Source organism: Sander vitreus, chromosome 16 (assembly GCF_031162955.1).
Source record: "Sander vitreus isolate 19-12246 chromosome 16, sanVit1, whole genome shotgun sequence".
Classification (NCBI taxonomy): domain Eukaryota; kingdom Metazoa; phylum Chordata; class Actinopteri; order Perciformes; family Percidae; genus Sander; species Sander vitreus.
This window is the reverse complement of record NC_135870.1, coordinates 22,676,585-22,698,152: the sequence shown is the minus strand read 5'-3', so window position 1 is coordinate 22,698,152 and position 21,568 is coordinate 22,676,585. Positions and strand designations below refer to the sequence as shown.

The 21,568-nt window shown below is 41.5% G+C and overlaps 1 protein-coding gene across 1 annotated transcript; it reads left to right on the top strand.

Annotated features, from left to right (window-relative positions):
- The first annotated feature begins 4,787 nt into the window (after positions 1–4,787).
- On the top strand, positions 4,788–21,305 carry ppp2r2ab (protein phosphatase 2, regulatory subunit B, alpha b). Its single transcript, XM_078272116.1, has 10 exons — positions 4,788–5,078; positions 7,298–7,366; positions 11,533–11,630; positions 11,921–12,086; positions 12,668–12,780; positions 15,055–15,232; positions 16,155–16,319; positions 18,982–19,151; positions 19,985–20,076; positions 20,547–21,305. Exons 1-10 carry the CDS (start codon positions 5,072–5,074, stop codon positions 20,824–20,826), a joined length of 1,338 nt encoding a protein of 445 aa, XP_078128242.1. The 5' UTR covers positions 4,788–5,071; the 3' UTR covers positions 20,827–21,305.
- The last annotated feature ends 263 nt before the right edge of the window (positions 21,306–21,568 follow it).

The following is a 21,568-nucleotide window of genomic DNA, read 5'->3' as shown; positions in this document are numbered from 1 at the left end:
CATCTCCAGCCACAGCTGTGTCTGCATATAGCCACACAGTCACCCTCTGCAGAGCTCCTTTATCATGTGGAGAAGCTATGGCAAATGGACGTATTGCCTTACAGGAGAAGATGGTGACCCGCTCAAGGCAAGATCAAGAGGCAGTTCACATGCTGGAAACCCGGACAGTGAGGGTGGAAGTCGACGGAGTCCATTGCTACGCCACCCCCTTACTGCGTGTAAAGAACATGCCCTGTCTCCACACCTCCAAAGATGCTCCCTTAGACCAGGTGACCCAAGTTACATTTCAATATTTGTAAGTGCATTGAGAATTTACTTTTATTTAACTAAAGCTTCTATCCAAAGCAAGCTACAATAAGTGCATTCAACCATGTGGGTACAAACCAAAAATTAGAAGTACATAAACTTTTTAATGGGCCAAGGTGGAGTGTGACCAGATGAGGTTTCATTCTGTGACGGACACTACCTACCTATCTGACAACAGAAACCCGGCCACCAGTGCCCCCACTGATCTCGCAATTTGAACTGACTTGATTTTTTAGTTTTCACAGTAAATAGATTTGTAAATCCCATATTTAAAGGAGAACGATATTTAATGAACGACGAACGCCGTGCTTGTGCAATGTTACTGGTTACTGGTTGCACGGCGTTCGTCGTTCGACTGGTCATGACTGTTTTCCCAAGATGGCGCCCGCATGTATAAGTAAACGGTACTGTATCTTTTTAATAAACTGTCTGTACACTTACAAAGTTCTCAATGCTTCGGTTTACATGTAGGGACCCTCATTATGCTACCGTGGAAGTGTGGTGCTATTTTGAGCCTTGTTAGTGGTATAGAAATAGCAATTTCTTGTTACTTTACACGTGCCCCGACGACTAGCTTTATAAGCTAATTAGCGGTTTGCGCTAAAACTGGTAACATTCGATTAGCATGAAAACATATCCCAGAGAATGGTCGACTCTGTACACGTGTTGTTAACACCTAGGTTCATTTTGCGCCGGAATTCTCCTTTAATTCATCATTGTGGTATTCAACAACAAACATCTATTGCATTAATCAATGAAATCACTAATTCTATTGTCTTTTTTTAATCATGTTCTTTTTGGCCTTTTTTTTAAATAACATACTAACATTTATAATGTAACAGGGAGGGAAATTGATTGACCCCCAGATTACTGTTATTTTCAATCAATAACAGTAAGGTCCTTTACCTTACTGTTAAACAATATTTTCAAATCTTTGTGGCCCTCTAGTGGACAAAATACAGAAACAGAGCAACAGAGGGTGATCTGTGTTCATCCTGCACCACTGGCATACAAATACGAGACCGTTGACTGAACAAGTTAAACAAGGTAGCATTAAACGCTGATTGCTAACGTAACTTTGCAAGACATTTGACTTGAGTGATAAAAAAGTAAGCAACTGTCAATTACATAATGTATTTGACCTGTTTTGCTTCCTGTATAATATCTATATTAAACATGAATGTATGCTGTGGCAAGGAGCAGTTTTAAAAAAGGTAGCGTGTTTGACAATACTATCACGATAGGCGATATGTTAACAACATGTTACATAAGGGGTAGCAGAAAAAATATTTTACTCCCCTTGAGGACAAAATGTTGATAACAGGTTTATGGAAATCACATAACAGATAACACGTAAAAGATGCTATGATGATTTAAAATGACTGATCACTGATGTACATTGTCCACGTCAAGCAGTTTCTAAAATTAGGAGCTTCAATTGATTCACACATTGAAAGGCTCCAGTCATGGACGAAAACAGCGCAACAATAAAGTCTTGTTTTTGTGTCTTGCTGTTTAAGACATTAACACAAGCTGCATTCAGCCTGGCAGGAAGTCTAGCAAGCCTCAATAGGCAGAGCTGTACACTTGAGACTTGAGACTTGGACATGAGCTGACCCCAACCACGAAAAACATATTTTCCCACAAACCCCTACTGGTAGTCATGTAGATAATTTGCCAGCCTAAAACAGCATTTTAATTAGTTTGTAGGAATTGCAACAGTCTGTTACTTTTTTTCCTAATAATTAATGCTTGCAGCATGGCTGTATGCCAGTGTCAGTCAGTAAGTCTTTGGTCAAGACTAAAATATTTCAACAACTAGATGGATTGCCATGACATTTTGTACAGATATTTGTGGTCCCCAGAGGATGAATCATACTGCGGTAGATTAAGATTTATTGTCCCATAGGGAGATCTGCTTTTGCAGCCAAGACAACACAAAACCAACATATAGAGACAGTACATTGATGCCCCTTCCAGTAGCTCAGATTGTTTTGGGCTGCTATAGCAGAAGAGATCAAACTCCTGCTGAAGCGAGCCCTTCTCCATGTTAAAGTCCTGTATCTCCAACCGGATGGTAGTAATGTGAAGTGTTGATTGAGGGGGAGATCAACTGACTTTTCAGCAGGTTGACATTTTAGTTTTTTTAGTAACATTTAGTGAAAATGCTATTAGCATGTCAAGGTTTTCACTTATCTTATGAAATATCTTAATGTCAACTCAGTGGATTAGCACAACCTTTTATACAGACATTCATGGTTCCCAGATAATGAAATCTAATGACTGGGATCTTGACTTTTCCTCTGGTGCCACAGTGAGATTGACATTTGTGATTTTTGAATGAAATGTCTTTCAACAACTATTGGATGGTGTGTCATGCGATTGTGATCTATAGATTCATGTTCCCCTCAGGATGAATTGTATTGGTAATTCCTTAACTTTTTTTATCTGGTGCCATCATCAGTTCAAAATTTTGATTTGTCCAATACTTTGGTTTATGACTAAATAACCTGCAAAACTAATACAATTCCCATCAGCCTTAGCTGTACTTCAGGTTTAGTGCTAATTAACATATACAGCAGGTTAGAAAACAGCAGGTTAGTAGCTAGTTAGTATGCTAGCATTAGCATTTATTTCAAAGCACCACTGTGCATACTGAATGGAATTTGATTTGTGAACTTAAAAGCATCAAAAAATTACATTCAAAAAATGAATGTGTCTTTCTGCCCTGGTTATGGATAATCCACAGACCTCACGGTGAACAACTGTCATTAGAAATGACCCAAGACATATAGTAGTGCCAGTGAAAACCGCTGACAGCGAGGTTTGCGGTTCATGCTCAAGGATGGATACATTGAAGGTTGCCAGCTGGTCAATGCAAAATCTGAGGCTTTCGACGGGGGTGCCCAATACCCCCATCTGCTTTCCTTTTACTTCTTTGCTGAAGGTTTTTTTGTGTGCTGCCTGTCTCTCTGATGAGGGGCCCACTGCTGCTGGCTGTTTGAAGAAGATTGAGGGGGATCTTGTCTTTGGTAACATCAATTAAAGAGTTTGAAATCACTGACATGTGAAGTGGGTCAGAAAGCAGTGCCTGGGCGTGGATTGACAGCTTCACTGAGTCTAATACGATATTGCAGTTGGCAGCTTTGATAGCTCTACTCCAACTAAACAAGCTTCATCTAGTTTATTATCTTGTGCAGCTTGCCATTTGATGTATTCCTGATATTCTTGTATTTCTTAGCAAGCTGTGACTTAGGAATGCTGTATTTCTCTTTTCTTCAGTGGGCATACTTCTGAACGGGATGAAGGATCTGACGCGTCCATGTAGGTGGTAAAACTATCATTACACGTCTTAAGCGCTCCGTGTTTGTGGTGCTGAGACATCTTACAAGCTCTTCAATCCCCTCCAGAGTCCACCAACATACTGCGGTTCCTTTACAGTATACACGAGTCACTGGAAATAATGTGAGGAGAAGATAGATATCTTGTTTAGAAATTCTGACAATCAATCAGTTCTGGCAATAAAAGGCACAGCAGTGGTCCATTTCAGATTGCAAGTCATGCATGGAAATGAAATATTTAGAATGTGAGTAGGTTTATATTTTAATACTGCTATTATATGACAGACAGGCACGTTGCAGTTTTGTTTTTCACTGGCAATCTGTGCATGTACAGTGTATACATAAAATCCAATTTGTGACATATTAGATAGCCTACCTTTTTTTATAAATGAGCAGATTGAAATGTATCCGTGTCTCTTCATGACGATTCTGATTGATGTTTGTGTGTCAAGGATGAAAGTAACTGACTGCAAACACTAATTTTGCTGAATATCTTATTCCTGGTTTCGTACTGGTTCAGTACATTCTAAAATCAGTAAATCCATTTTCATATGTACGTCATAGACATAGAGTCAAGAATTACAGTATTCGGTTGTCTTCAATTAGTCGGGAAGATTCTCTTTTTAAATTAGTTTTTAATATTGTACTCTTTCACATACAAGGTTTGTCTTCCAGTTTGCAGCAGCTCTCAATATCCTTTAACATATACTGTATAAGGGGTCTAATTTGTGTCAGTTTCGGGGTCCTTGATATAAAAAAAACTTAGAGAACCACTAGCTCAGACGTTATCCATACACTTTGAGAAAGCTTTCATAATAAATAATAAGAACAGAACTTTGGAGAGCATCCCTGAATTGGAGATGGTTGCTTGATTAGGTGTAGTCACATTGAAATGGATATTTCAAGATGCCACATTGGTCCTTTCAGTGTGACCAAATGTTCAACAAGAACTACATTGTCGTTTTTCTTGAGTGCTTTCCAACAGAAGACATATTAATACTTCAGTAAATTAATAATTTGCATCCTGTCGCTCCATCCCTGTTGTGTGTAGTGTTTCTTCACCTATGTGCACGCGCGTGCCTGTGCATCTGCCATTCTGTGTGTGCGCGCGCATTATAACAACCCTTTGGTTCACGTGCGGAAAAAGACTCTGGGGTGGGGAAGCAGTGACTTGTGGGATGCGGCAAGAGAGACAGAGGGGAGAGTGACTGACACACAGAGAGTGAAACAACAGCGACGAGAGGAGCGGGAAAGAAAAGGAGGATAGCAATAAAATAATCCGTTTTTACGGTTAATTTAGCTAGCGCGTGACATTCAGGTTTGCTCAGACAGTGGAAGAAAAAGTTCAGATCCCACGAAACAACGCGTGGGAGTGGGAAGCAGGATCGTGACTGACTGAGGCAAGCTCCACTGTCTGTCTCGTCATGGCAGGTAATTCAGTTTAACCATTAACGTTACACACATAAACACCACGAACAGGCCGACGCCGGTCCAACAAGCTCTCTGCCTTGACGGCTGCAGGATGTCGCTAACCAACCTAGTGTCAGGTTAGCTAACGGTTGGTAGCTAACTTAGCTAGCTAGTGCTAACGTTAGCTAGCCAGCAAACTCGAGTGTCATCGCCCATCTATCTGGCCTGCATTTGCCGGCTAAAGCTAGCTAGCCAGCTGCTGCTAGCAAGCTAGCAACCGATAGCTGTTTACCATTATCACCGGACCAGAGACCAGCAAGCTAATAGCCAAACATAGCTATCCGCTACACTAACCTAACGCTTCTAACTTGTAGCCGTAACGGCTGCTTCTCAGATTTATGCACGAGATTTACAAACGACTAATTTAATATATCTGATCTGCTATTGATGTTGAAACAAAGCAAATAGCTAGCGGTAAAACAGGCGGTTTCCACTCCAGTGCACACATTTCTCAAACATGCCATGACTGGCTTGACAAGCCAGGTTAGCTAACGTTAGCTCAAACTTTGACATTGCCCACATGCAGGCTAGTAATCCAGGCCTGCTGCAGACTGAACAAGCTGTTAAATATTCTGTGCAATGTCTGGCTGAAAGGACTTAAGAGTCAAGAGAGCCTGTATTGAGGACATGCATATGCTTAACATTAGCTAAGTGGAAATAGTCTCTCCTCAAATAAGACCCAGATAATCACGATTTTTGTAGCCTAACGTTAGCATTTCACATTTCAATGAACAAAGTCGTTATTAAAAATGATATGCGACTCAAGTGCATTGTATCGAGATTGATGGCTATTTATTATTTTAGCAAAAAGAGGTCACTGCTGACATATTTAGTACATGCATTAGGTCCAATTGGGCGGGGAAATGACACTGGTCTTTGGACAGAGGCATTGCATATTATCCTTTTTGTTGAAACTGACTGACAGTTAAACAGTTAAACACCTAGTTTAGTATGTGCATTTTCTTATGCAAGGAATGCAGACAATCTATGAGAGTGCTTGTCCTGACCAGTACCAATCCTGTCCTGGCTGTTGGTTTTAAATCATAATTCATCTCAGAATACATGTATGATGAAGCCAGGGTGACTCATAAATGTCCTCAATTATTCTAGAGAGCTGTTCCAGTACGTGGTATCCACAAATCAGACCAGTTTGCATTGTGTAATAACACGTAAAAAAAATAAAAAAAAAATAGGCGGAATTTAACTATCTATGTTGTGCAATGAGTTATGTTGCGGCAGAACCTGTTGAGGCTAGTGATGGAGGTCATTATCAAACAAGTCAGCATGTTTTTTCTTGTTTTATTTAACATAGGAGCCTGGCGTGAGAGCATCTCTCCTCTGATAACGTTGCAACAGTTGCCCAGGCTTAAGATGTTTCGAGACTATATTCACCTACTGTTACCATGATCTGGAGTTAGTCACTATTGATGAACATTATTTGCAATCAACTCTCAAACTCTCTCAAAGTGAGAAAACCACCATACCAACTAAGGCTCAAATCAGATTTTTGATTTGGTGGATGCATTTACAGTTACACTCATTCAATGTTGAAAGATTTGACATCCAAGGGTCCTGTGTTCTATAACTGTAGTTCTTTGGCCTCTTAATGAGCCCATAGCATAACGGGTCGTGCAAGTATTATGTGTGGAACATTTAGGGATGTCTTGAGTTTAGTTTTAGACGGGATTGAATTGTGTGGTTTCAATTTTATTTTGAGGCTAGACTCTGAGAAGTTTTGAAAGGGAATGTGCACATGTATGACGGCAAATATTTTCGCAGCAGGTCTACCGTCCGTCTGTAGTTCCAATCATTTCAATTATCCCACGCTGTGTGAGAGTGACAGTGTGCTCAAACAAAACCTTTCCTTTATAGAGGTGCAGCTATTTGCATGCATGTGCAAGGAAAGTCCAAACACGCAATCGGTAGGTGACACGGTTTTGAAGAAAAAAAACCCCACATCATGTAGTTAATTATTGCTGAGGCACTCCATTTGATTATCAGCCAAACCTTTGAAACTTGGCCATCTTATCTTAACTACTTGTACATCATTGTTGATGCCCAGCTGTTGATGTGAGGCTTGAAATTAAAATGTATTTAGTTAGCCTGCCAGTACTGTACTTGAATGCTTTTTTATTTTTTTTTTTTTTTTTTATTTTTTTTTTTTTTTATTATCCCTGCAGGACCTGGAGGTGACATGCAGTGGTGCTTCTCTCAGGTGAAAGGAGCCATTGATGACGACGTAGCTGAAGGTATGAGCTCTGCCAAGAACTAGTATTAGTAAGCGTAAAGCACAGATGGGGAAAGTGAGGGAAACAGGTTTATAGGTATTGGGTAATATACAACAGCTTTCGGTGAGTGAGCAGGTAACCGCTCTACCGCATTAGTTCAGTTCCCATCGGCTAGATATAGCATTTTTAGCCGTGCTGTCGTGTGATGAGCTGTGATGCCACGAATTTCAACTGTGCACCCCTTGCAGCAGGACAGTAAAATAATGGGGCTTAACCCCAACAGTCAATTTATCGGCTCACCATGTGTGACCATCCTGTAGATGACTAGAGAGAAAGTGCCCATTTTAAAAGGCTCACTATGTTAAACTTTCAGAAATGTTGCAGCTCCCATGTAACATAGTTCTCTGGTGCCACTCCTACATTCTGTTTTTACTTGTATCATACAGCACCCTGAATCCATGGCTGTATTGGAGCTGTGTGGTTAGGTAGTGCTAATGTGAACCAAACACTTCTTCCTCTTGCTGCGTCACATTAAAAGCTTTCCACTGGAAGGCTCTGATTTCTAAAGGAAGTGCAAACCTTTTTTTGTGTCTGAGGTTAATGACTGACTCCTAAGTTCTTGTATAGATCCTAAACAAATGGACTTTTTTTAAAAGAACTTTGTTTTCAGAGCATTTTTTAGTATTTCAGAAAGGAATGGTAAAAGAAGAAACAGCCACAGTGAGCTGGGTAGATGAAGAGCATCAGACGACTTGTGCCACTTGTACTATGCCAGCATGATGCAGGGCTCCACAGTGCGACCATTTCACTCACATTTGCGACCTAAAAATGGATGTGTGCGAACTGTAAAATGTATTTAGGAGCATGTGTGCAAATAACCTAACGTTAAGATTTTCCATGCTTTCTGTTTTTTGCAGCTGCGGCGGCAAGTAGCTCGCATGAACCTCCCTACATTTAGTCTTAAATTGTTGTATTTCTTTCTTTGTTACTGGAGAACATAATACAGTGTGCCTCAGAGCGGCCGCTCTCGGCTCGTCATTATGTTGCAGGCCTGCAACTGCAGTGAGCGTTGTCTGCGTGGCGTTTTGAAAAGTAACCACAGTTTCAACCGCTTTATCGGCATTGCTATCCCCGTTACTGTAACTGAACATGTTGCAGAGGCGACGTCTCTCTGCCGTCCCCCGTACGGCCGCCTACACCTGAACCGCGGTAAAACCGCTCTGCCCTGGCTGCTGTTGTTTTCCTATTAGGGAGAGCGCTGGAGACAGAGGAAGCGCTAACCTTGGCGTCACGCACCGCTCGGAATTGCTGCCGAGCGCTGCATGTAAAGCTTGACCTCATTGCCGCTGATCTTTCTAGACGCAACTAAAGTCAGAAGCACTGATGATGTATCGTGCTGCACTTTGCCTCGCCCTGTGCTCTGCGCCCTACCTCGAGGTAGAAATATGTTCTACATAAAAAGGATAAACAGGTTTGGAGTTCTTTTTACAACTGGAATTTGTGGAGTGTTATCACGGCAGCAATCATTTCCAGTGTTTCCCACAGAATTAGATTGTATTTGTGGTGGTAGCTGACCCGGGGTGGGGGGTGCACGTGCGGAAAGAGGTGCAGACTTCTTATATTAATTGTACTTTCGCATCTGACTACATTTGACAACAAAGTCAGGAGCACGTTTTGCTCCTCAGTTGAAAAATGTAGGAGTGACTTACATAATGTAACTGCTATTACTGTTGTAGCTAATTTGTACAATAATACAATAGTGTTATGAATACAAATTATTGTGAAATGTAATGTGGGGGCGGTCAACATTGATTGTGTGGCGGCTGCAACAAACATATCACTGTATGGGAAACACTGATTTCCCCTTCTGTCTCAATGCAAGGGAACTAGTAGACTTTGCACAATGCTACACCACTATTGGGGTGCTGCGGGTTGTGGTGTTGCTGAATAAATAATAACATTGATTTACACATCGCACAACTATTTATGAGGGTGTCCAAACACTTAACTGTGTGACCACTCGCACAATTGTGGTTTAGTGCACATATTTTTTTGAAAATGAATAAAAACAACATTGATTTACACATCACACAACTATTTAGCAACAGTTGAAAATGGGGGCAAGGTTGCACAACTTTTGCTACATTGAACGCGTAACGTATGCGGACTGTTAGCGGAGCGTATGTGCCGCGAAATGTGTGTTTTCATTGGCTACACCAGCTGCGCGCACACGGCGTAGGATTGTCTGATACATGGGAGACGGAGAGTTTTTGCTTTGGGATTGTTGTTTCTTCAGTTTTTTGGAGCTGGCACAGCGCTGTAAAAAACGTCAATCTACTGTCAGCGTTTTCCTGTATATCGGTAGTTTAATTTAAAAGAAATAATGACACTTTATGATCCATTTCTGTGTAAAAAGGCCGCACACTTCTCGCGTAAAAAATATAAATAAAAGACTGTCCTATTTTTACGCTTGTAGAGCGGATCTCCGCGGAGCATACGCACCAACACTGCTGCCCTCGTGTGTAGCCAGTTTCATTGATTATAGTGAAAGCTCCTCGTACGTTACTCATGTAATGTAGCCAGGCCGTAACATTCATTAAAATGAATTGAACTTTTAAGCCGAGAAGCGAATTGCCTGTATGTGTGAAAACAGCTTTATCTCGCGCATCTGTTTTGTGTGTATTTTATTTTTTTAGAATATATAGCATAATTATATAATTTTGTCGTTCTTTTAAGGGGGGCGTGGGATCGTTGCCAAAACAATGGTAGGGGAAACACTGCTGTAAGACTGTATTGTTGTAATGGTGTTCAGTTCATGATGTTCTGCAGCAGTCTGGCATGTTTCGGCCCTTTAACACATTCCGACAATGTGACAGAAAAATGGTACTTTATCCTCAGCCTACATATTCGCTCTCACCGCTCTTGATCCACGCAGCATCCACATATAGATAGTGACTTCAATTAGACATTATACAGTATAAGTAATGCTTGATGTTAGTAATGCAGGTAGTTGCTTTGCTCTGGCCCTTGAGTTTTGCTTTTTATTCCTGTGGTGGACATTAGTCATGTATACATCTCATAGGCTAAATGTGTGAATCAATAGAAAAACCAACAATGATAGCTGATAGGGCCTTTTTTCTGTACTTGACTCTCCAATAATAAAAAATACTTCAGCTGTGGAAAACAAATATAATAAAAAACAAACTAGTCCAAACCTTAAAAAAAAATAAATAAATAAATACCATTTCCATACAAGAAATACTACAGATAAAAATAATATTTTACACACCACGTCAAATAAAACCCCTCCCTTTCCCCTCCCAAACGCTTCCCATGGGTGTAGAATATGACCCTTCCCTACAACTTCCAGCCTGTTAGTCTGTCACCGGGGCTTAGAGAACGCTGTTGGGACTGTCTGTCTCAGGAAGTGTAACTACACCGCGACCGCTTTCGGCTCGCCATTATATTATATTGCAGCAAACGTGGTCTGCGCGTAGTTTTATAAAGTGTAACCACACTTGCATCTCCTTTATCGGCATTGCACGGACTCTGCGTGTGTCGGCGCTGAGCCACGCTCTCTGTCACGCATGCAGAGGAGGGGACAGAGAAGCTTGTGCTAAAGTTACAAAAATTTGGCACCAATTGAGTTAACGTGGATCGTTACCCGGTAGTACCGATGTAATTGTGTATTGGTCGGTACCCTAAAAAGTGCCAAGTTCCTTATCCAACCCTTAACGCTGATGTAAAAATAATTAGTTGGTTGCTGCTCCAATAGAAGAGCAGTTCTCAGTATGTCCTTAAATATATTACCCCCTACTTTTGGCCTCAGGGAGTACAACGCACACAAAGACCTCCTACTACAACCTACTGCAGCATTGTCTTTCTGCTCTAGTGGGTAACAAAGGGTTAAGTGTGTGTGTGTGTGTGTGTGTGTGTGTGTGAAACATGCTACTGCTGGGGGAAACGTGTAGAAAAATGAGGTTACTGCTCTACATGCTCTGACATCCTTCTCTGTCTCCGGCCTACACACTCGCCCATCTACTCGATAAATCCAGGGTTAGTTGGGATAACTGAGTGGTTCCTCATTGTCTTGAGGATTGGCCAGAAGTCATTTTATGTCTGTACACCAATTAAAAAAAAAAAAATATTACATTAAATGTCTTTTCATGTTTGTGTGTTTTTTGCAGCGGACATCATATCCACAGTTGAATTTAACCACACAGGGGAGCTGCTAGCTACTGGAGACAAGGGTGGACGTGTAGTCATTTTCCAGCAGGAAATCGAGGTACAGCTGCAAGTTTGCTCCTGTGGAGTTTTATTCCCACACACTATCCATTTCAGAAAAGGTCATCCCCTGAAGTCAATTTCTCAAAGCTTAAAAAAACGGCATTCTTTATGCAAAAACGTAAGGAGTAAGCTGTGCTTCATGTCCAAAAGTAGCCTTCACTTATTTAAAAGATGGATATGTCTTTTTTTGGAATGAAAGTTATCATATATAGAACAAAATGTTCTTGTCTAACGTCTGCTCTTTTCATCTTCATCTCTTCATCTGATATTTTGCCCGGCTCCTGGCAGAATAAGAATCTGCCTCAGTTCCGGAGCGAATACAATGTTTACAGCACTTTCCAGAGCCATGAGCCAGAGTTTGACTACTTGAAGAGTTTGGAAATAGAAGAGAAGATCAACAAGATTCGCTGGCTTCCCCAGAAGAATGCTGCTCAGTTCCTGTTGTCAACTAACGGTAAGTTAGTTTTTTTTTAATCGAGCGCATACCCAGATATTTATTTAACAGCAATCTGTGATGACTTTAATTTGAAATGCAAATGGGTGACATTAAAACCATCTTCAACAGAGAAACTAAACATGGCTTTTCACACTTCACAATAGTGATTTCTTCTGCTGCAGAATCCCCAATTCTCCTCACTTTTCTTGGACCATCTTAACACTTTTCACAGTCATAAATGAAAGATGGCACTGCACAAAAAGTTATTACACGTAACCGTTTCTGTGTGACAGCGGCTTATGGGCAGATCAAACGGCTTAATACAATCTGTGGCTGTAGCCCAGTGTCTTGAAGACCTTTTTAAAAACATTTTTTTTAAAGAATGCCAAATGCACTAATAAACTACAAACTCTTAATTAAGTTATCAGATGTATGCAAACCTGAAATGTTCCATTTAATCACCTTTTTTATTTGAAACCTCTGAAATGTAACCAAGGTATGAGCGACAGATCCATGTTTGACCTCTCCATTGTCCGCTAAGACTGTTCAGTTGTCTATGATGTTATTGTTATTTACATAATTCTTTTGCTTTTTGTCAGATAAGACAATCAAGTTGTGGAAAATCAGTGAACGAGACAAGAGGCCAGAGGGCTATAATCTCAAAGAGGAGGATGGACGCTACAAAGACCCCAACACTATCACGTCACTGCGGGTCAGTCCTTGAATTTAAACACCATCTGAGTGGTATATTAAGATGTGGGATTACTCTGACAGACCAAGGTTTCTACTAGGACTGCACGGTCAAGCTAATTGCAATCGCGATGGCACACTGTGCGATTACGTAACCGCAAAAATTGTGCGATTTGAGTAAACAAAAAGGTGCGCTGTGTGCGTGACACTCTGTGTGCACGTCACATCTCCATGTTGTAACACCCTTAGCCTTACCAACACTTTTTACAACGGATGAAGCCACCGCGTCTTAAGATGTTTGGTGTTCTCTGGTAACTCACTTTACATCGTCTTTGCTGTCACTATTTTGCCGCTTTTTTTCTCACACAGCCGCTACGCTAAGTCAGACACCGCTCACCGGCGCTAGCTCTCCTCGTTTCACCACTCGGGCTCTGACATCACTCACTCGCCCTACGTTCTCGCTCTGACTAATGCCTGATTTATGGTTCTGTGTTGACTCTATGTTCTCCGCCCAAAAAAGATGACCAGTGACCAGTCAGTCTGTGTAGGCAGCAGCGCGTGTGTCGCGTATGGTCTAGAGTGCGGATCGGGCCGCATTTTTCTGTCCGAGCCCGGCCCGCTTCCGACAGAGCAGTAACCGAGCCGGGCTCGAGCCCGACAGGCATTAAGATATTTATGTCCGAGCCTGACCCGATCCCGGCAGATGTACGTTTGTAGGAACCTACATGAAAGCTTTTTTAAATTTTAAAATGTTCAGTGCCTTATCACTCTGATGTGACCGTGCCCAACCCCGAACATCATTTCTAAATATCTGTCCGAACCCGGCTCGGCCCGCCGGGCTCTGTTGGGGTATCCATCCTCTAGGTCAGGTAAAGAGGGCTCAGAGCATGCAGACTGTAAGAAGAGGTTGTACAAAACCTATTTAACATAATCACTTATTACATTACACCCATCTTGAATGTCGTCTTTTATAAGGCCATACAAAATGTATGCATTTAATAAGAATTAAAATTTTTGTTTTTTCATTTTCTAAAATATTAAGTTATTCAAATAAGTATTGCACATTTTTGTGAATGCATTTCTTCTTATGCTCATTTAACTTTGTATGTCTAAGTTTAAAAATCACAATGACTTTTTCTCCAAATCGTGCAGCCCTAGTTTCTCCCCACAACTAAAATAATCTCTACCCATGTATTTGATACCTGATATATTGAGAAAGCATTGCTGCCCAGCTTAGTAGGATTGCTTTGTGGGGTAATGCAGACTGCTCAGATCACCTCCCCTATGGTTATTACCTTAAAGCATTACATATGGTTATACTGATGGCTATGGTAGATGGAACGTATTCAAATCTAGCTGATTGCACCTGTTTGTAGGTTGAACATGGGTGAAACTGTGCTGGCTGTTAGATGAGGTCACCACATTATATAGCCAAAGAATCATATCAGAGTTTTTCTGCCCTAACAGGAATGGGTGTGACAAAACTGAGTCATCTAACAGGACTAGCTAAATCGTTATGCCAACACAGTCCTGAAATGTCTAATTGGCCAAAATAACGGACAACACACCTTTTGTGGGTGTAACATAGGTGTGTGGTGGCTTCAACTGTGGGTACTGTTTACCTATCAACATGAATCTACACAGGTTAATAGCTTTGTATGATGTACAAGATATAAATGGTTGTGCTTCTTAACTTGGAGGACAAGCTAATACTCTGTTAAATGTTCAGTCTAAATACCATGTAATTCCAAATCGGACAAACTTGGATGCAAATATTAAACATGGGTGTGTTACCAGTCAGGAAGGGCTACCGGTTTGGCTTCCTTTCTTCGCGAACCGCAAAGAAACCTGCAGCTGCTCCTCCTTATGTTTGGACTCCTGTCAGAATCCTGTACCTTCTGGGTTTGAATAGTTAACAAGGCATTCAGCCAAAACGCTCACATTTTACACTTCCATGTAGGCACACAATAATTTTGTTTTATGTAGTATGTTATTAATGTAGTTTTAATTAGGGATAGGCCGATTATCGGGCTGTTTTTTGGCAGTTTGCAGATAATCTGTATCCGCATTTTATTTGCCTGATAACCGATAAAGTTAATTAATTAAAAAGTGTGCTACTTTTGGCTCTGCTACAGCTCTGTCTGTCCTTGTGCTTCGGTTTCACTCACCACTGAGTCTGACTTAAAAGTCCACGAAGAGCTTTGTGACGGACTAGAAATGTGCCACAAGGCTCTTTCAGAGCTTAAAATGAATTCCTGTCTTTGAGTTTCAAATGTTGTTCTGTTTTGTTTGTCAGGTACCAGTTTTAATACCCATGGACCTCATGGTGGAAGCCAGTCCACGGAGGGTGTTTGCCAACGCTCACACCTACCATATCAACTCTATCTCAGTCAACAGTGACGACGAGACTTACCTGTCTGCAGACGACCTCCGCATCAACCTCTGGCACCTCGAGATCACCGACCGCAGCTTCAGTATCCTTAAATACAAGCCTCTCATCTCAATATGAGATTATCTAATGGCAACATCAGTATCAGATGTAAGCAAACATGTTTTTATACAGCCTGATTTTGGTTTGAGACTCAAATATTGGATTTTAATTGGTCTCCACACAAAATAAACATCTGTCTATTGTGTTTAATAATGTTTTGTTAGTGTTAGTTATATTAGTGGACATTAGGGGTGGGTATCAAAACCGGATGCTAACATGGCACCGGGGCCAAAACGACCAGTATCTACCGAACCGTATAGCAACGTGGATTTCGGTGCCTCATTTTGGTGCCACTGAAATGCCTGATCTTTTCTCTGATATATGGACGTGGCAACAGAAGCATCGCTGCACATGACGCTAGTTAACACTACACTTGACTGCAGTCAGCTAGTAACTGGCTTAAACGCGGTTAAAATGCTGACAGCTAACGTTAAACGGTGTTAAGAGTGGCTGTATTTCACAATAGGGGATTCCAACACTGGGACGTTGAACAGTGTGCAGCTGCCGCTGTCGGAGAAAAACACAGATGGTAGGTTTACTTGAAACTAGTAAGCCTTGTGGTGCATTCAAAGTTATTGGAAAATACCCTTTTCCCATTCAGTGGTTGTTTTTGTCGTTTAACAGCAATTTACTGGTGAAGTAAGTTATTATTAAATTTTTAATAAATCATTACATTTTGACCACATGGGCTTAGCAATAAACAAGCCATTCTTTAGGGTTGCCGACTGTCGTTTTATGCTCTTCCTTTTTTTTTTTTTTTTTTTTTTTTTTATAAATCTTTTTTTTAAAGTATCAGTTTAGGCACCGGTACAGAATGCACTGTACACATTATCATAGTACTTAAACCGTGCGAGTCATCTGGCTAATCCCTGGAAAGGTTTATTCCTTAACCCTGTGCGCTTCAGATATTGTTGACATTAAACCGGCCAACATGGAGGAGCTAACGGAGGTGATCACAGCAGCCGAGTTCCATCCTCATCAGTGTAACACCTTTGTCTACAGCAGCAGCAAAGGAACCCTCCGTCTGTGTGACATGAGAGCATCAGCACTGTGTGACAAGCACTCCAAATGTGAGTACTTACTTAGGTCACTTTCAATCCCCATTCTTCGACAGGTGGCTTACGTACTGGATTCATTAAGCTAAGCCTCCTGATTGTCATTGAACTACATTTCATCTCATACTGTATCTTTGGAGAGTAGAGGTGTTTCCCATGTATAAACAATTGAGAATGCACACGCAGCAGGGAGGTAGAAAAGTCATTGCCACAATGTCATGATTGTTTATATTATATATAACATTATGACCAGTACTCAGCCATGGCACCCTGGGGTGCCTTGAGGAAGGGCCAATGGTGTGGCAAGATTTATTGTATCGTGTTTTTTTTTAAAGGTTACATCACATTTTAATCATTCATTTTCATCACGTTTTGTTTCATTTTTGAACTTATCAAAGCAGTAGTAAAAAAGCAAAAAATATATACTGTAATGACGCAGCTAAAGACATGACAACTAACAGTTGCTGGTTGTTACCACAACACACTTTCCGGAGCTCAGCAGTCAGAAAATAAGTGACCATCAGAGCAGCGATCAGCTTGACCAAATCTGAATTGATGGCTCATTCAGCCACCAATCTGACAAGACAACACGCTGATAATCTGTTAAATGATATAACTATATTTTTATGATATAAATGATCAGATTCTGCATTTTTGCTTTTCACTTTGACACCAAATCCTTCGCCTCATCGTCCTGTTGGTCTCAGTGAAATCTGACTCCTGCTACTCTGCGCTGCTGCTGTTATACGGAGCAGAACAGACACATTCACATGGGCGCTAATATGCAGAAATGAATTAATTTCATTTCTATTTACAAAAGCATAGTCTCACATTGCCAGACCTTCTTCCACAGTGCTGCGCAGGAGGGTCTGGCTAGTCCAGTCTAGTACAGCATTCCGGGATGGGAGAAAAACGTGCTCTGGTTTATTGGCATTTCTTTAAACCAATCACAATCGTCTTGGGCGGTGCAAAGCGCCGGACAGAGCAATGGTGCCACTGCAAAATAGCCTCGGGAAGGAACTTGTTTTGGTGGAACGTGTACGTTCAACGGTTGTTTTAGTAGTGCAACAGAAAACTCAGGTTGGACAGATAGTCTAGCTAGCTGTCTGGATTTACCCTGCAGAGATCTGAGGAGCAGTTAACCACAGTCCTTAGAAATCCACCGCAGTTTAGAATGCCAGCACAAAGAAAGCGAAAGGTGACTGACATCTGGCCGAAATGAGGGACATCCTGCGGAATTTCCAAACATCGTTGATATAGACTAACAAAAGTATAACTACAGTCGGGGCGGTGGGCAAGAAATGTAATCGGTGTATGCCCTAACACTGGTAACACCGACTACTACCGCTGCAAGCTATGTGTGATGTGGCTCTCTCATTCTTGGTGTACATGAAAACAAGACATGAAACCGCCGATCTGTGGAGTCTGGCCTGCAGCTTGTGTCTCCTCTCTCCCAACATTATCATCAGGCTCACATGTCCCAAAACATTCCTGCAACCTTTTGCTTTGTCAGTCATTGTACTCATCAACTATAATAAATAGGACTGGACGGGCTCAACTCACGTAGATACTTAGAAAGCTTTGAAGGCCGGGTGCTGGATCCTAAAAGTGAATAATCATAAATAAAGCTACTAGCACAGCACTTGATTTGCAATTTGATTTGTTTATTGCTACACCTCAACTTTAAGCTGATTTTTATTTTGAAGAAAATAAAACGACAAATGAGCATATTGTATTCATTGTTTATATTTAAGTTAAATATTTATCTTTAAATCTGCAGAGTAGCTGTTGGCTTTTATTGTGAGTGATTGATACATATATGCATGTTATATTGGGGGTTGGGTGGCTCAGCGTTTCCTTTAAATGAGTACCGTGGTCTAAAAAAAGTTTGGGAACCACTGAACTAGACTGCACAACGCTACACAAAGAGAAATGAACTTCTCATGTGCCCTTCTCATGTGGGTCTCCTCATAAGCTCTCAGTGGGGTGTTTTAACCCCCCTGCATGCACGCACATCTTATGGCACTTACCCGCTGTTAGTACCAGCTCTTCTCTGCTCGACTCGACCACGGTGCCCCATCCTCCATTTTCCATTGCAGATTTAGTACCGCCTCATACGTGAGGCGAGCGTGGCTCGTCGTCATAGCGCCGCCGCAGGAAACTGCCGTGACCTAACACGACACACACACACAGAACGTCGCAGGCGTGTTGTTTTTGACTCTCGATATGTGGCTGTTGCCACAGCCAGAAGACAGCTTCATTTTGTTTCAAAAGAAGGATGCTGGAGGCAGCAAAAAAAAACACCGCTGGCTAAACTATTTAAAAATGGCGGGTTTGTTCAGGACACCCCCCATCTGTTGCTAGTGATGATGACGCAGTGATTAGTGACTATTCTCTCCGACCAATCAGTAGTCTGCAGGTTTTCACGTCACCTTTTGGTATCGCCTCAGCTCGCTTGGAACCTGGACGGAGGTGGTACTAAAAAAAAAGTACCCGTTAGCAGGTACCAGGGACTTTTCTTTTCATAATGTTAACTACTAAAAAGTAGAGTCGAGCAGGTACCACGTAATGGAGAAACGCCATTTCTCTAATGTCACGCCGAAACCTGCCAATGCTGCAGTCAGACTATATTTCATCTTACTTATGTTTGTATTGTCTTCCTGCTTCTCTTGTCCAGTGTTTGAGGAGCCAGAAGACCCCAGTAATCGCTCCTTCTTCTCCGAGATCATATCATCAATCTCAGATGTCAAGTTTAGCCACAATGGACGCTACATGATGACCAGAGACTACTTGTCTGTTAAGATTTGGGATCTGAACATGGAGAACAGGCCTGTGGAGACCTATCAGGTAAGACTGACAATGTGTCAGGTTTGTTGCAGTGCAAGTGTAAACAGGTTATGAGCGACTTATCGTTACCGTTTGGAGGGCCTGTTGCTGCAGACCCCACTAAGTTTACAGCAGTAGGCGTAGTCCAACACTGTGAGTGACAGTCCCCGATCACTCTAACTTTTAAGAGTCACTTGTTAGTGATATTGTAGTATCAACAGCATTAGGTCATTTACTTTGTGCTGCACAGCACCACACTGTTAAAGATGTGAGTTTGAAGTCGGCTTCATGCGTCACACCACTTGGATTGAACCTCAACAGAATTTCACCTCTCTAAATTCACTTGGCCTTGCAGGCTTAGCATTTTCATTATGGGTTTAACCTAGTGTCTGACTAAAGTTAACGTTGAAAAGTCAGATCATGCATTGTTTTCTCAACACTAATTACACTAAGGTAGTATTTATTGGTAGTTATTTTATATTGTCCATGTGATGTTTACACACTAAATAACATGTTGTTCTCATTTCAAATTAAAATCAATAGCCAATGTGCATTCATTCTTAATGGGTATAGTGTGCTTAAAGAAGAAAGTAAAGACCAATTTTTTTTTCTTCTTTCTCAACAATGGCCACACCTTTTTATCTTGCCTTGTAATTCCACATAGTGGCCACATGGCGGCACCATGAATGTGGTGTTGCTGTGCAGTGCACTGGCGTTTTGTACAGAAAGATTGTTTCCATTGTGACAAGCTTCTAGATTATATGAGGAGCACGTTGATGACTTGCGTGTACGATGCTTACAGTGGGTGTGTGAGTCTTAACGTAGCCCCCCCCCCCCCCCTCTGATCGTTTCAGGTTCATGAGTACCTGAGGAGCAAGCTGTGCTCGCTGTACGAGAATGACTGCATCTTTGATAAGTTTGAATGCTGCTGGAATGGCAATGACAGGTGAGGACATGCAGACAAAATAACACCTCATGGAAAAAAAAAGACTCTTCTCTTTAAAGTAGCACTGTCCTTGTTTACTTTGTTGATGCAGCTCATCTGTGTTTACAATAAGATGTCATGATTTTCAAGATTTCTTATTTATTTTTTACTAATGTTGCCTGCAAATGAGGGCAACGCTCTCTTAGCCTTGCAATGTAATTAAAAACTGAGATTTCAAAGTGCTGATCACAAGACAAATTCTGCCCTTTGGCATTCAATTGGATTAAAAAAAAAAAAACACCTTTTTAGAAGTGTTGGTCATTTTCAATAAGTTACTTTAAATTAATTTTAATATCTGCTACATACTGATGGGGCATATATATTAAGCCTATTACTCTGACTTTCCCTTAAAACAAAAAAAATCTTTTAATAATTGATATTATTCCAAGTTTACTTGTGTTAAAGACTATCATACCTCCCCCCTCCCCCAGTGTGGTGATGACTGGCTCATACAACAACTTCTTCCGGATGTTCGACCGTGGCCAAAGGCGGGATGTAACCTTGGAGGCCTCCCGCGAAAACAGCAAGCCCATGCAGGTCCTCAAGCCTCGCAAAGTGTGCGCAGGCGGCAAGCGCAAGAAGGATGAAATCAGCGTGGACAGTTTGGACTTCAACAAGAAGATCCTTCACACTGCCTGGCATCCCCAGGACAACATCATCGCCGTGGCGACGACCAACAATCTCTACATATTCCAAGATAAAGTGAACTAACACCGGGGTGGGCTTATGTGAGATCTGGCATAGGTGACATCACGCACCAGCAGCCTCACTCAGAGTGATCTGCGGTAACGCCGACAACCAGCATCCCTGTCCGTCGCTACTGGGTGACCAGACTTTGCCACTTTGTTCTAGATGTGGACAGAGGAAGCCTCGCTCTTGCCCATCGTCAGCCTGTCTGTGGCAGAGTAACACCTGCCTTGTAGTTTAAGTGATGTGCCAATTTTTTGTTTTCCTCTCCCTTTGATATGGCGTTTTATTTTATTTTTTATTTTTTTTTCAAGCCCACCTGCCCTTTTCTTCCCCCTTGGGGTAACATGGGTAAAAAGTTTAATTTCCTTAAAATTCTGAATACAGACACACTTATTTTTATAACTTTCCCCCCCAAAAGTTCTGTGGTAAAAAATGAGAAACACTTATTTAGTATGTCCCTTTATTGTCCTGTGCCATTGTAGTGTTTATTTTTCTAAAAATATTTGCCATCTTTTTGTGTACCCCTTTTTATTAATTCACCCGTTATACTGTCAATAGTATTCTTTCAGTCTCTTCACATGTCTCCCCTCGTTCATTAAGCCATGCATACTTAACAGTCACACATGTATGCTCACAGTTTTCTTTACACACTTGCTGCTCAGACATACAAGGACAGCAACACCTCCGCGGTTGCCTCCAGGAGTTTTGAGAAGTACAGTGTGTTTTCACAGATTGAAAGCCCGGCCCAGTGAGGAGTTGTCCC

What these genes read in the sequence shown, in the direction of transcription:
- ppp2r2ab (XM_078272116.1), top strand. An exon ending in GTTCCTGTTGTCAACTAACG is followed by an intron (nt 12,087 to 12,667) that starts GTAAGTTAGTTT and finishes GCTTTTTGTCAG; the next exon opens with ATAAGACAATCAAGTTGTGG. An exon ending in GATCACCGACCGCAGCTTCA is followed by an intron (nt 15,233 to 16,154) that starts GTATCCTTAAAT and finishes TGTGCGCTTCAG; the next exon opens with ATATTGTTGACATTAAACCG.